The 16,473-nt window shown below is 38.2% G+C and overlaps 1 protein-coding gene across 1 annotated transcript in view; it reads right to left on the bottom strand.

Moving 5' to 3' along the window:
* The window catches only part of col27a1a (collagen, type XXVII, alpha 1a), a 72,639-nt gene that overhangs the window by 11,409 nt on the left and 44,757 nt on the right, over positions 1–16,473 (bottom strand). Inside the window, exons 23-41 of the mRNA XM_039681829.2 lie at positions 14,357–14,410; positions 14,233–14,277; positions 14,107–14,160; positions 13,482–13,535; positions 12,752–12,805; positions 12,492–12,545; positions 4,607–4,660; positions 4,481–4,525; positions 4,341–4,385; positions 3,973–4,026; positions 3,439–3,492; positions 3,148–3,201; positions 1,781–1,834; positions 1,640–1,693; positions 1,439–1,546; positions 589–642; positions 377–484; positions 222–275; positions 76–129 (exon numbers count right to left, since the gene is read on the bottom strand). Coding sequence (XP_039537763.2) covers positions 76–129; positions 222–275; positions 377–484; positions 589–642; positions 1,439–1,546; positions 1,640–1,693; positions 1,781–1,834; positions 3,148–3,201; positions 3,439–3,492; positions 3,973–4,026; positions 4,341–4,385; positions 4,481–4,525; positions 4,607–4,660; positions 12,492–12,545; positions 12,752–12,805; positions 13,482–13,535; positions 14,107–14,160; positions 14,233–14,277; positions 14,357–14,410 — 1,107 coding nt within the window. The remainder of the gene's footprint in view (positions 1–75; positions 130–221; positions 276–376; positions 485–588; positions 643–1,438; positions 1,547–1,639; positions 1,694–1,780; positions 1,835–3,147; positions 3,202–3,438; positions 3,493–3,972; positions 4,027–4,340; positions 4,386–4,480; positions 4,526–4,606; positions 4,661–12,491; positions 12,546–12,751; positions 12,806–13,481; positions 13,536–14,106; positions 14,161–14,232; positions 14,278–14,356; positions 14,411–16,473) is intronic.

The following is a 16,473-nucleotide window of genomic DNA, read 5'->3' as shown; positions in this document are numbered from 1 at the left end:
CACTCAGGGTGACGTAACTGTGCAGGCCACAAGTATAAAAATGTTTGAACATAATGAGTGATGAACACATTTTACCTTTTCACCCTTTGGTCCCGGGGGTCCTATTGGACCTTGAGGTCCTTTGTGACCCTGTAGAGAAAAAAAAGCAGACTTGAGTTGATGAATCAGTTCTCTGAAGTGGAAATAAATAATTGGAAATGTGCTAATATGATATCTCTCACCTCATATCCGGATATGCCGGGATCGCCCTGCAGCCCCATACGCCCGGGAGCGCCCTGAGACACAGGGAGGAAGAAGACGAGACAGGTCAAATGTTAAGTGAGTTGGACATACATTGCTAAACCTAAACGTAATGATAAAATATCTATCTTTTTACCACATGTCCGATGGTTCCTCGTGATCCCTTTGGTCCGGTGGTTCCGATTGGTCCGATCTTTCCCATGGTTCCTGTCTCTCCCAGATGACCGATGTTACCTTTGGCACCCTGCAGGTAATGTGAAAGTGCAGTCAATATGGCTGCTGTGTTCGAAAAATTAAAGATGAATAAAAAACTTCAACCAAATAAAATCTTGAACTCTGATGTCTTACCTTAAACCCTGGTTTCCCTCTCTCGCCATTTTTACCAGGTTTTCCTTCAGGACCCTAAAACACACACAAAAACAAACCCGCTGTCATTTCACAAATAAAGATGACTGACAAGTGTTGTTATTGTTTAATAAAAACTATAAACATACATGAACCTGAAATATATATATATATATATATATATATATTAGATAAACCTTAAACTTAAAAACTTTGAAAATTGTACATTGAATTGAAATGCTGTCTTGTCAACTAACTGAAATAAAGTAAGTTTAAGTACTAAAATTACTAAAACGAAAATAAAGTTTTAATCCAAAATATACAGTAAATGTTTTTTATTGCGATAACGATATCTGTAATATGCAAAAACATGTTTTGTGGATTTGCCCAATAACTGATCATAATGGTTCACTGTTGCTATGGTTAAACTCCTAGATTTTATAAATATATATATATTATTCCTAAATATACCAAATAAAGTGGTTTCGCAGGAGAAGAACCATTTTTGGTTCCCCAAAGAACCTTTTCAGTTAACAATTCTGCAAAGATACATCAGTGTGAAGAACATTTTATAATTTTCCACTATAAAGAACTTTTGTGGAATGGAAAGATTCTCTGGATGTTAAAGGTTCTTCATGGAACCATTGATACCACTAAAGATCCTTTATTTTAAAGAGTGTATTAAACCTGGTTTGCATATGTACTTTTTAAGACTGCCAAACCATTTTGCTTTGACCCGGCCTGGGGACTGGGGTCGGGCAACCCCAGTCGCCCCTTAAATCACACTCTTGTGTCGTTACTAACCGATTATACAGCAAGGTATGAATGTGACATAGTGTGCATGCTCACTCACTCTGACGCCAGTAAGCCCAGGGTCGCCCGATGGCCCCTCTTTGCCCTTGATTCCAGGGTCACCTCTGACCCCCTGCTCGCCCTCTCCACCCATGTCGCCTTTCTCACCCTGGGAGAAAAAACAAGATTCAAAAAGAAAGTTGCTTTCTTCAGCTTTAAATCATGTATATCTGAAAAAGAATGAACATAATCATTTCCTTACCTTTGTGCCATCAGGGCCGGCTGGGCCAGCCTCTCCCTCTAAACCTGGTTCTCCCTGCATCAAACAAACAACAACACGAGTATTGCCTTTGCACATTTATAAACATCAATCTAACATTTCTCAGATGTATTGAACACACACCCTTGTTCCAATAAGTCCAGCTGCCCCGGCGTTCCCCGCAGGCCCGAGTGATCCCTATGCGAACAATGAAAATACATAATAAGAGTCCAAAAACACATGCTGTTTTATTCCTTCTAGCAAGTTTATGTTCTTTTTATTTAATTGCACGAGTCCAGTCAGCCAAACAGCAATTATGACCAATGACGTGTGACTGCCAAGCTCAGACTGACATTATCTAACTTTAACAATACAAATATAGCAATACGGTTCCTCTTCAGTGTGTGATTGTGTGACACATGCGCTACTCATTACAGACTACCAAAGAAAAGCAGATTTAGCAACACTTATTTAGCGCTGCATAACAGCACCTCAAGCAAGAAATCAGGGGAAGTGGTTAACATTCATTTCAGGCTCTTTTCATGAAACGATACCAAAAAGGGCCAACAGCTCTTAAAAATGCCGTCTTTTTTCCCCAACAAATGGCCAGTAAAAGAAGGAAATTGTTGATTAGCGATCTCCAGAAGTCAAACTAAATGTTATATGAGCTGTTATTTTCAATTTAATTTATAGTGTCTTGTGGAACATTTGCAAACCTGTTACTAATCTTTTGTATTCTTCTAAACTATTCTTTTATACTATTATTTTCTATTTATTTTCTCAATGAATACACAAATGGATCATTTTCTATTTTTTTAGAGTTTTTTTAGAGTTTTCTAATTTAAGCATATATAAATACACACACAGACATTATGTAAATATAAAATGTATATATTTTTTAAGTTTTAATATGTATAATTTTATAAAAAAAATTTTTTTATATTTTTATTATTATTTTTATTATTATATTTATTTCTCTATTGTTTTTATATTAATATTTAAAATCCAGAACCTAGAATTATATATATATATATATATATATATATATATATATGAAGAGTTCAGATGCAAAAGCCTCTAAGTGCCATTTGAAATTTCCTTCTAAAATGATCATTTTTATCAAGCTTGTATATTTAAGTTCAGTAATTTCACTTAAATGGCAATGAAGATGACCTATTAATTGTCATTTAAGTGAAATTACTGAACTTAAATATACAAGCTTGATAAAAATTGTTATTTTAGAAGAAAATTCCAAATGGCATTTAGAGGCTTTTGCATCTGAACTCTTCATATATATAATATATATAACTTTTTTTTATATAATATACACATTGTAGCATGACTTTCATTTTTGATGGTGGGCATGCTTATCATGCTAGGTTAATTTGGTTAGGTTTATGTTAACCTAAAATATAAAAATTTTCTCAAAACAAACAAAAAACAAAACAAATTGTAAAGTACAGTCTTATTATGTAGTTTATACAGTTTACAGATAAAACAGTTTATCCCACCTTTTCTCCAGGTTCTCCTGGAAGGCCGGGATCGCCAACTTTTCCTGCAGGGCCCTGAGAGAAAGAAAAAGAGTTTTTTTTTCTATTTCTCTTTCTTTTTTGATGACAATAGAAATGGATGAATTAAATGAAACTACTTTCATTAATCAATTAAAGTATGATGGTGTGTGTAAATAGGATTAATCAGGGTAATCATTTTAATTTCAGTATCAATCACAATCAAGGGAATCAAAACAGACAGAAGCAACGGAAAACCTGGACACGTGTTTGTGTACGTGTGGAGTGGATTACCTTTGGCCCTGGATTTCCGGGAGGTCCGAGAGTTCCTGGGGGCCCTGAAGGTCCCTTGTCCCAAACAAACAAAATCATTTATCAGTAATACATACACACAAACCCAACACATTTCAATATAGCAATCTTCTATTATCTGAAGCCATAATGTTAAACTGTGAAGCAGTGTGTGTCTGTGTGTTTGTGTGTACAATCTCTCATCTACACCCTGGCAAAATTACTGAAAATCTTATTTACATTTTTCTGCTACATAATCACAAACATTTAACAATCTGCAAATGAGGGTTGAATGCCAAGAAAGACCAATTAGGTCACAAACTTGGTGAAATGAATTAGGTTACTACATACAGTAAAACAGTTATGTTATTATTAACATTATTTTATAGGTAACTAATCAAAAGAAAGACAATTCTATGTATTCCAGGATCAAAACTCATCTTCTTGAGTTGCCAGTAGATTTACAGCTCTCGGTTTACATAAAAGACAGTGGAAAATATGTTTCAGTGTGTAGGACAGAAATAAAGCATCACTCACAGGCTCCCCTGCGATTCCTTTGTCTCCTGTAGCCCCAGATGGCCCTAAAATCCCCTAAAAAAACAGATTTATCAAAATGTATTGCTATGTAATAGCAACAACTCAACAAATCAATTATTAATGAAATAATAAATCATAAATAAATAAGTAAACATCATTAAAATTAATTGTTTACAATACAATATAACTCTATTGCTTTCATTTATTTTATTGTTACACCTTTTCCTATTGTTTTAATATTTTGACCTGTGACAAATTTGGAATGTTCTATACAAATAACATGTATTATTATTATTACGTAAACATATTACATTTTTGAGGAACAGCCCTAAAAACATTCAAGAGATAAATTTGAATAAGAAACAAACCAGAAATCCCTTTGGCCCTGGCTCCCCAGACTCGCCGATCTTCCCCTGCAGAGAGACGGGACAGATTTACTGGCTGTTACCATCAGTCAAAGATTGGAGAGACATGGCAGCAGTTACAGTATAGATGTTTGTATATTTACCGCCTGTCCTGGGAAGCCAATTTTTCCCGGAGGACCATCAGGACCCTGTGAGGAGACATTCATTAACGTTAGATTAACGCATGTACAGTAAATATCTTTGGTCAGTGGATGAGCAGTGGCCTTTACCTTTGTGCCTTCAGTGCCGAGCTCTCCTGGCACACCATCTGGACCTCGAGGTCCCTGAAACAAAGGGGCAAATGAGTAAGAAAACACGAGATATTTCATAATCTCATCGCCTCAGCTATGTCCTGTATACTAGCAGGTAGTATTACTTTTCAAGAACATTTTGGGAAGCAGTATGCAGTAGTACTGTTGTAACGGTTACCAGCTGGAGTGTCCTCTTGAGCCACCAGAGGGCACTCCAGATAAGACTATGTTTCACACAAACTACATTTCCCAGAACTCACTGCCCGGACTCATCATCACTGATCACATTCACCTGTACCTCATTCACTATTGCATTCACCTGTCTCATCTTGTTAGTCTGGCTATATATACCATGTTCATTCAGTCACTCACCGCGAAGTCTTGTTTTAGTGTTACACTGCAATTCTGAGCATTCTACGGTTTTCTTGTCTCTTGGTTTTTGGATATCTTGCCCTGTTCCCTGGATTACTCTCTTGCCTCTGGTCCCTGCCTGTTTTGTTTGTTTCTCTGTGTATCTGTCTTGGACTGCCTATCTGTGTATGACCCTTGCCTGTACATTGGATTACGCCTCTGGATTGCCCTCAAATAAAGCTGCGTTTGGATCTCATCTACAAGCCTCAGAGCAGTTCGTAACAGAAGACTTCGCCGTGCCAAGATCCAGCAGCAATCATCATCATGAATCCAGCAGTCCAGCTTATGCGTCTCCGTCAAGGAGATCGATCCATTGAGAATTATGTTGCTGACTTTTTAGAGCTGGCTCACCTGACCTGCATAGAAGAGGTATGCCTAATGATCTTTTTTCGTGGAGGACTATCTGAACCGCTCAGTTCATTCATGCCCTTGCATGATCCTCACGGGACTTTAGAGCAGTACATTGACCTGGCTCTTCTGTTGAGCGGGTCATCATTTACTGTGGGCTTTGAGGATAAGGCCGAGGGGGCGTTCCTAGAGACCGTCCAGCCAGAGACCGTCCAGCCAGAGACCGTCCAGCCAGAGACCGTCCAGCCAGAGACCGTCCAGCCAGAGACCGTCCAGCCCGAGACCGTCAGCCCTGCCGAGCCTGCGCTCACCGTCAGCCCTGCCGAGCCTGCGCTCACCGTCAGCCCTGCCGAGCCTGCGCTCACCGTCAGCCCTGCCGAGCCTGCGCTCACCGTCAGCCCTGCCGAGCCTGCGCTCACCGTCACTTCTGCCGAGCCTGCGCTCACCGTCACTTCTGCCGAGCCAGAGATGCTTCACGTCACTTCTGCCGAGCCAGAGACGCTCCACGTCACTTCTGCCGAGCCAGAGACGCTCCACGTCACTTCTGCCGAGCCAGAGATGCTTCACGTCATTTCTGCCAAGCCAGTGTCTAAAGACAAGATGGCCGCCTCCAAGCCAGTGTCTCCGGACAAGATGGCCGCCTCCAAGCCAGTGTCTCCGGACAAGATGGCCGACCCGGTGTCTCCGGACAAGATGGCCGACCCAGTGTCTCCGGACAAGATGGCCGACCCAGTGTCTCCGGACAAGATGGCCGACCCAGTGTCTCCAGACAAGATGGCCTCCTCCGAGCCAGTGTCTCGGGACAAGATGGCCGCCTCCAAGCCAGTGTCTCTGGACAAGATGGCCGCCTCCAAGCTAGTGTCTCCGGACAAGATGGCCGATCCAGTGTCTCCGGACAAGATGGCCGATCCAGTGTCTCCGGACAAGATGGCCGATCCAGTGTCTCCGGACAAGATGGCCGATCCAGTGTCTCCGGACAAGATGGCCGATCCAGTGTCTGCTCCCGATCCAGTGTTTGTTTCTGTGTCTGTGTCTGTCCTTGTGACCATTTCTGTTGTAGTGTCTGTTCCTGAGCCGGTGCCTGGTCCTGAGAGGGCATCACCGCCGTGGCCGCCCGAGGGGTCTTCGCCGCCGTGGCCGCCCGAGGGGTCTTCGTCGCCGTGCCCGCCCGAGGGGTCTTCGCCGCCGTGGCCTTCCGAGGGGTCTTCGCCGGCGTGGCCGCCCGAGGGGTCTCCGCCGCCTTGGCCTCCCTTACAACCTGCTCCGCCCTGGCCTCCCTTACAACCTGCTCCGCCCTGGCCTCCCGCACAGCCTGCTCCGCCCTGGTCGCCTCCACAGCCAGCTCCGCCGCAGTCTCCAGGTCCTCTTCCGCTCCACGGGCCTGGACCTCCATCCCGCCCCCAGGTCCGCCTCCGCTCCACCTCCCTCCTGGACATTTTGAGGAGCGTCTGGAATCCGCTCCTTAAAGGGGGGGCTATGTAACGGTTACCAGCTGGAGTGTCCTCTTGAGCCACCAGAGGGCACTCCAGATAAGACTATGTTTCACACAAACTACATTTCCCAGAACTCACTGCCCGGACTCATCATCACTGATCACATTCACCTGTACCTCATTCACTATTGCATTCACCTGTCTCATCTTGTTAGTCTGGCTATATATACCATGTTCATTCAGTCACTCACCGCGAAGTCTTGTTTTAGTGTTACACTGCAATTCTGAGCATTCTACGGTTTTCTTGTCTCTTGGTTTTTGGATATCTTGCCCTGTTCCCTGGATTACTCTCTTGCCTCTGGTCCCTGCCTGTTTTGTTTGTTTCTCTGTGTATCTGTCTTGGACTGCCTATCTGTGTATGACCCTTGCCTGTACATTGGATTACGCCTCTGGATTGCCCTCAAATAAAGCTGCGTTTGGATCTCATCTACAAGCCTCAGAGCAGTTCGTAACAACTGTAACAATACAGATTTCTAACAAATGTTTGCAATTTTCATTTTGTGAACTTTTGGCAGTCCTATTAAAGCTACACTGTGTGATTTTACCCCCATCTAGCGGTGAAAAGGTATATGACCATCCAGTGAATATTAGTTTTTGTTCCTCTCAATTCCGATTTCGTTTTAACTCCTACGGTGGCCTATGTAGTCCAAGATTAACATGGCTTCCAGTTCGACCTCGTCCATGAGTGTTAACTGAAACGCGAAAGGTGAAGCTTGAATTAATGGGTATGTCCCTCTTTGGCTAATGTACTTTCAAGATGGAGGGGCAACATGGCGACTGACATTAGAACCCCTTACCCGTATGTATTTTCAATGGCATATTATACACTCACGATAATACTTTATTACTTGAACGAAGTAAATATACATTAATGAGCACATATATTTTTGAAAGAACTAAGTGTTTATAGCTAAGAATAAACTAAAAGAGTTACACAGTGTAGCTTTAAATGATGAATAAATAATGGCCACACTTGAAATGGAATTCAATTTGAGTGCATTGTATTTAATATTTTAATTTAACTGACAAGAACGATAGCTCCTACAGGTCACAGTGTAACGTGAATAAGACATTTGATTTATCGAATTACTTTATTGCGAGTTGTAATTAGTATCTAAGACCAAAAGTAACACTTTAATTTAAGGTGACCTAGTTGCACATTACTACATGTACTTACAATAGTAATAACAGTAAATTATGCATAATTAGAAGTAACAAACCATAAACCAAACCCTAACCATAACTCTATCCTAAGTAATGTACATGCAGTTAATTGATATTACTCTTTACTTGAGTTTGAGTAAGTAAATGCAACTACATCACCTTAAAATAAAGTGTAACCAAAATATTATTTGTTAATTGAAATAAAGCTGAAATAAAATGTATTTAAATATTAGATGAAAACCTTGTACTTAAAAAAGTAAATTAATTTTAGAAATGTTCCCTTGACAACTAACTGTAATAAAATAAGTTGAAGTACTAAAATGACTGAAAAAATTAAGAAACTAAAGCTAAAAATAAATATATAAAAAATGGCAAAGTACATAATATTACTAAAACAAAGTAAAATTACAAACTGAAAATCTAAAAATAAAAGATCCAATATATATATATATATATATATATATATATATATATATATATATATATAGATGATACAAATCAGAAATAAAAACTACTAAAATACTCTGTTAATAATGTGAATTATATTTGGTACTCAACTCTTCATTATTTAAACAGTAAGTTATCATATTAAAATATTTTAGCATACTCTATTAATATTCATGAGCTAAGCCATATTGTGAAATCCTGAGCAACATGTCTGACCCTCCCCCGTACATCAAAAAAGTATGAGTAGTAGTATAGAATACACTTTACAAACACACACACTTTAAATCCAAAGTATACACTCAAACACTAGGGGGAGCTGTATTGTAGGATTTAAATATAGAAGATATGCAGAATAAAGATATGTTTGCAGTATATTGGGTTGTGCATGTAGGTCAATGTTCAAGAGACTCTTGGGGTTTACGCATGACACAAAACTGTTGCATCTGTCTGGATGCACACAGAACATAAATGTCTCACACACACATTTATGCTACACAATCCTAAACAACTGAATCCTCCTTGCTATCACACACAGCGGTTTGGCTCGCCTATAACACCACTACGAATGAGATCCGAACACAAGGACTTCATCAAGAGACCAGACACACATTAGCTCCCACTCGAAGAATGCTGTGTGTGTGTGTGTGTGCACACTGATAATTACACTAACTTATGGTGTGTGCGTCCAGCCAAAAAACATCAGACTGTTGAAACAATACCATCATACAGTTTCTGCCAGCTGGCACACACTCTCTTTGTCTGTTTCACACACACACACACACACGCACACACACACACACACACACACACACACACACACACACACACTAGAGAAGCTGAAGGAACTTGGTAGAATATGTTGGAATACCTCATTTGGCTTACTAGTGATATTAATATGCTGACTAATCCAATAAACATCCATAAAACAGAAAATAAAGTGTTGCATTATCTCTTCAACACCTATTAATGCTGGACATCATGTCAGCGGGCCATTCCGCAGTGTTATCAGAGTAAATTTAGTCTTTCTATGTGATTCAGACTGCTTGCCAAGGAGATACTACGCAATTTCTAATGTGATCTGAGGTGTTAGTATGTGCAGTTGATAGGGTTTTCTAGATGGTTGCCCACTGGATCAAGTTCAAAGAGTTCACCCTAAAGTCTATGATATTCAGCCCTCTAGATACGGCTCAGGGCACATCTTCAGTAAGACTATTTTTAAATAAAAGATTATGGGTTTTGTTCAAATATATCAAGCAACTGCAATACTTGCCTTAGCGAATGCTACCAAAAAGACAAAAAACAACATAAAACCATTTTCATAGAATAACCATTGATGAATTGGTTACAATCTCACATTTGTCTGTAATAAAGTATTTTTGAAAGAGTTATGTTTCATTCTGTTTCACATAAACACTGACCAAAGTCAGTTTATCACATACACTGCTGTTTTGACCAGTTCTACTTCACAGTGTTGGACGAGGTGAAGGCAGAAAATAAAAATGGGGTTAAACGCATTATTGAATCATCAAGACAACAAGTTTTTTATTTAAAGGCTCAGCGAGGGACTCTAACTAAGACCAGACAGCGGCAAAGACAAACTCTCCTAAGCATATTTCCATTGCATCCCTGAGCTCAGTCTCCTCTACAGTAATTCATGAGGATCCTGCCGCCTAATCAAACATATTTACAATGTGTGTGTTTGAATGGGTGTGAGCGAACTGAATAATCCGTCTCTGTGATAATTAACATGTATACATTAATCTATCTATCTATCTATCTATCTATCTATCTATCTATCTATCTATCTATCTATATATCTATCTATCTATCTATCTATCTATCTATCTATCTATCTATCTATCTATCTATCTATCTATCTATCTGAAGAGTTCAGATGCAAAAGCCTCTAAGTGCCATTTGAAATTTTCTTCTAGAATGATAATTTTTATCAAGCTTGTATATTTAAGTTCAATGATTTCACTTAAATGGCAATGATAATTACCTATTAATTGTTATTTAAGTGAAATTACTGAACTTAAATATACAAGTTTGATTAAAATCATCATTAAAGAAGAAAATTTCAAATGGCATTTAGAGGCTTTTGCATCTATCTATCTATCTATCTATCTATCTATCTATCTATCTATCTATCTATCTATCTATCTATCTAGTTGACTAACAGAATAACAGTTTAACTAACTGACTAAAATATATCTATTGGATGACTAACTAGCCTATTACTATAAATATGCAACTAAGTAACCAACCAACTAATGACTTAACTAGACTACTAGTTTATCCAACAAACTAGCCAACCAGTTTATTCCACAAACTAGCCTAGCAGTTTATCCAACAAACAAACTAACAAACTAAATAACTAGCCTACCAATTTATCCAACTAACTAACTAACTAGTTTATCCAACAAACAAACAAACAAACTAGCCTACCAGTTTATCCAACTAACTAACAAACTAACTAACGATTTAACTAGCCTACCAGTTTATCCAACAAACTAACAAACTAGCCTACCAGTTTATCCAAGAAACAAACAAACAAACTCAACTACTTTATCCAACAAACAAACTAGCTTACCAGTTTATCCAACTAACTAACAAACTAACGATTTAACTAGCATACCAGTTTATCCAACAAACTAACAAACTAGCCTACCAGTTTATCCAACTAACTAACAAACTAACTAACTAGCCTACTAGTTTATCCAACAAACAAACTAGCCTACCAGTTTATCCAACTAACAAACTAATGATTTTACTACCCTACTAGTTTATCCAACAAACAAACAAACAAACAAACAAACAAACAAACAAACTAGCCTCCCAGTTTATCCAACTAACTAAAACTAACTAACTAACTAACTAACTAACTAACTAACTAACTAACTAACTAACTAACTATTTAACAAGCCTACCAGTTTATCCAACTAACTAACTAAAGATTTAACTAGCTGACAAGTTTATCCAACTAACAAACAAACAAACTAACTAGCCTACCAGTTTATCCAACTAATTAACTAACAATTTAACTAACTAGCCTACCAGTTTATCCAACAAACAAACTAGCCTACCAGTTTATCCAACTGTAAAACTAACAAACTAACCAACTAACTAACTAACTATTTAACTAGCCTACTAGTTTATCCAACAAACAAACAAACAAGTCCACAAGTTTATCCAACTAACTAACAAACTAACAATATAACTAGCCTACTAGTTTATCCAACAAACAAACAAAAAACAAACAAGCAAACAAAGAAACTAGCCTACCAGTTTATCCAACTAACTAATGATTTAACTAGCCTACTAGTTTATCCAACAAACAAACAGACAAACTAGCCAACCAGTTTATCCAACCAACTAACCAACAAACGAATAATTTAACTAGCCAACAAGTTTATCCAACTAACAAACAAACAAACTAGCCTAACAGTTTATCCAACTAACTAACTAACTAACCAACCAACCAACCAACCAACTAACTAACTAACTAATGACTTAACTAGCCTACAAGTTTATTAAATTGTGGTGCCATCGCAAAGAGGCACACAATCTCTTTCTCTGGCATTTTCCTGGTCTGTTCTGCTGGTGGAATGCCCTGCCCAACTCAACCAGATCTGCTGAAGCCGAGACCATTTTCAAGAAACTGCTGAACACTCATCTTTTTCAGCAACACTTGACCCATTAATACTTCAATCTTATATTAAATCTATTATCTTAAGTCCATGTAATGCGTTAGATTAAACAGGAAAGGTCATAGCACTTGCATATTGTTAGTTTCACTGCTTCTAATTGTTCTCATGTGTAAGTCACTTTGGATAAAAGCGTCTCCTAAATGAATAAATGCAAATGTAAATGTAGAAGTGGTGTGGTGGTTAAAGCTCAAGGTTGGTAACCAGAAGGCCACTGGTTCAGTCCTTGTAGTGTTTTACTTTATATTAAAGTGAAAAGACTGACTTGCACACTTATGATGCCCAGATGTCTTACCCGTCTTCCTTTAGGTCCTCTCAAGCCGATGGGTCCACGTGATCCGGGTGGACCCTGTAAAAAAGACATTGTTAAAGACGCACCACCAGTCTTTCTTTTCTCTTTCTTCTGTTCTGGCGCACTCTATGGGGTGACTGGCTCCTGTCTCCATCACTGCTACAATTGGTGTGTGTTTGCATTGTCTGTCCAAACTAAAAGCACAGAACATTCTACAGAAGTGTCTGACAGCTTCAGTATCTGAGGATCTGATGTAGACTTACAGGACTGCCTGGTGCTCCGGCTGGGCCGCTCTCTCCAGGGGTTCCTGGGTGCCCCTGTAAGTGATGACAAACATGTAAAACAGACAAACACACCATACAAAATACTACATTACAAAATATTCCCTCCCGGTTTCACAGATAGGGCTTAAGCCTAGTCCTGCGTCCCATGCATGTCTGAACTATTTTAACTGAACGCAACTTGCACTGATAAATCTTATAATAAGTCAGTGCCATTGTTTTGACTGAAGATTCACACCAGTAATTTTTTTCACACCAGTTTTTTTTTCTACGGCACATTTATAAAAGCTACTTAACTGCCCTAATTGAACTAAGGTCTAATCTAAACCCTGTTTGTGCAACCCAGGCAATTATATTTTTATTTTGTATAACATTGCATTACTATGGTATATTTGTATGTTATTCTCATGGTATGTTTTGTATATTTGTAACCAATTCCAGACACACATGAGCTGATGACTGGGAGGAAGTGGGCCATGTAACTATGATGGACAGTTGAACTTCCTGTTTTAAACAACATTCATCATTTTAAGGGGGACAGAAAGAGGGAGGTAGAGCTTGCTGCGAATTTAAGGGCAGTATTTGTCAAGTCAGGTCAAGTCACCTTTATTTATATAGTGCTTTTTACAACACAGATTGTTTCAAAGCAGCTTTACAGAATGCAACAAAGTCTGTTTCTATGAGTGTGTATTTGTGAGTATGAGTGGCGTACCAAAGACCCTTTCTCTCCTGGAGGTCCAGGCAAACCCATCTCTCCACGATCACCCTAAATAAATCACATAACACACATAACATTTATACTAGCGTTCAAAGGTTTGGGGCCTTTCTAGCATTTTCTAGAAGACTCTTCTGCTCACAAAGGCTGCATTTATTTGATTAAAATATAGTAAAAACAGAAATATTGTGAAATATGATTACAATTTCAAAAAACTGTTTTCTATTTAAATATATTTTAAAATGAAATTTATTCCTGTGATCAAAGCTGTATTTTTCAGAGTCACATGTTCTTTCAGAACTCATTCTAATATGACGATTTGCTGCTCAAGTGGTTTACATTTTTTCATAATTTTTGATGAATAGAAATATCAACCGCATTTCTATAAAATATAATATTTGTAACATAAATGTCTGTACTGTGCCTTATGATTAATTAAATGCAACTTTGCTGAATAAAAGTAATATATATATATATATATATATATATACTGTCTATATAACCTGGACCAATGAGTGTGCAGCTCTGATCAGTCTCTCCATCTACTGTACTTCACGAGGTGCATCCTGGGATGCTTCTATACACTATTGAAGGAGTTGCCATGTTTACTGCACAGTCTTACCTTCTCTCCAGCTAGTCCAGCTTCTCCTGCAGGACCGATGAAGCCAACGAGACCCTACAAACACAACATCATCAGTGTGAGGGTCAGACGTGTGTGTAGAGGCTATAACTCTGTCTATATACTTACCCTCTCACCCATTGGTCCAGCCTTCCCCGTGACACCCTGCTCACCCTGAAAGACATCAGAGAGTGTGTTGAGTGACCCTGCATGCTTTAGGAGATTTGTGTGTTTATATTGCTCATGTTCTCACTTTGACCCCTTCAGGTCCAACTGTCCCAGGGAAACCCTTACTGCCCATCTGACCCTGGGAAAACAAAAGAGAAGATTTGTTACTAGACAAAAAATGATGAAAGACTAGGCCGTACATATAAACACAGTTGCACAAGTGAAAAAAAATAAGAAATTGTTTTTTGCATAAAGAAAATGAAGCTTATGTGTAATGAGAACATCACATAATCTCAATTCTGCTGTTGTACTGTCTATACAGCGCTATACATTTATATAGTGCATTACACACATAGTGGTAATTAGAACACTTTACAAACAACTATTTGAAAAATAAAGAAGTACAAATTGAAGAAAATAATGGAATTACTTCACTTGAATGTTTATATTTATTCTATTTAATGGATTATAAAAATAGTTGAATGCATTAACCCTTTAAGACCGACGGGAGCGTCGGCGCTCCGGTTTGCGTGTGTCTGTTTAACAGCCTATAGAAACTGAAACCAAGTGGCTAGCTCAATCATTCTTTTTGCATACAAAACCAGAGATGTAAAATTGTCAGATCAAGCCTCCAACATGCGCATGTTGCGTTGTTTTCACCCTCTAATGAGTCTGTACAAAATGCGCAAAATGCGTTTCTCAAAAAAATCACAAAAATGCATTGCACGTCTTTGCACACATGATCTGTAGATCTGCGATTGATAGTGACGCCTTCCGATGGCGCATTGAGGTATCACGTTCGGTGCACATGGCAGATCAAGCCTCAACATGCTCATGTTGCGCGGTTTCCACCCTCTAATGAGTCTGTAATAATGCGCGTTACCAAAAAAACACACAAAAATGCATTGCACGTCTTTGCACACATGTGCTATAGATCCGCAATTGGTAGTTGCGTCTTCCGATGACGGATCCATGGACTGATCACGACATCACTTCCTGTGCACTTTGACCCCAGCTTGTGTCGCATGTAGTGACGTCAGAAGCAGCGTCTTTTGGCCATGCGTTTGACTGAATATATAATAGGTTTGACTCGCACTTGACTCCCATCTGCTATATGTTCCTTCTTATCATTATTGTCTTTTTTACCATTGCTTCATTCTATCATTTCTTTCTCGTTTCTACACTCGCAAATACAAGCACATTCACACACACACGCACCCCCCCCCCCCCACACACACACACGTGTGCGCATGCGCGCAACGTTATGTCAAAATGAAAGTACACGGACGCACCGAATTCCTTCTGCTCATCGCCTTTATTTATTTATTTTATATTTATTTTATTATTAATTGTTCTGACAGGGTCTATTTAATTTATATTCTAACCAATTCAATGTTTAATCAATGTTCAAAAGCAAAATGTTATCTGTTTGACCACAAATGTAATTGAATATTTTACATATGGCATTTTACTCCCCTTTTTTAAATGAGTGTATCTTAAAAACTAAGTGATGTAAACAGTTCAAATCAATTCTGTATAGTTTTAAACTGTTTTATGCACATTTTTCTCATTGACAAGTTTGAGGTTTACATTTATCATTTTTTTGTATTGAATAAAATATGGAGATTTTTTTTCAAAAAAATTGTTTTTCTTTTTGTTTATTGCATTTTTGAGATATTTATCTAGGTACTATTGATTTATTACAAACATAGCCTTCAAGTAGAGAAAGTAAGGATTATTTTGATGTATGGCATGTGAAAATGCTCAAAAGAATGACAGCACAGCATGTAAAAATAGAAAGATATACTCTGGTGGAACTGTTCTATGGCAGGTCATAAAGGGTTAATTATGCCTTAATAATTGTAACCACCGTTATAATAGATTAAAAAGCACGACAAACAACCAACTTCAGATGTTACAAGTTATCTGCACATATAATGCATTTTAACTTTAGTTACAAATATTTAAGAAAATATATATTGTATTACAATGTACAATATGAATACCTTAATAATGGACTCAAGTGAATTGTTACCAAAATAATAATTTCATTTTTCTATTGATCAAATTACTTTAGGACATTTCTGATCATAATTTTGCAATTTACAATTTAGTTTTGACTTGAATCTTATATTATTCACCATAACAGTAAGAAATCACGTCCAATGAATATGCATGAGCTAAGACATTTAATAAAGTCAC

The sequence above is a fragment of the Pimephales promelas genome, chromosome 19 (genome assembly GCF_988280905.1).
Source record: "Pimephales promelas chromosome 19, fPimPro1.hap1.1, whole genome shotgun sequence".
In the NCBI taxonomy this organism is placed as follows: Eukaryota; Metazoa; Chordata; class Actinopteri; order Cypriniformes; family Leuciscidae; genus Pimephales; species Pimephales promelas.
The sequence above is the reverse complement of the archived record's forward strand: the minus strand, read 5'-3'. Positions and strand labels throughout refer to the sequence as shown.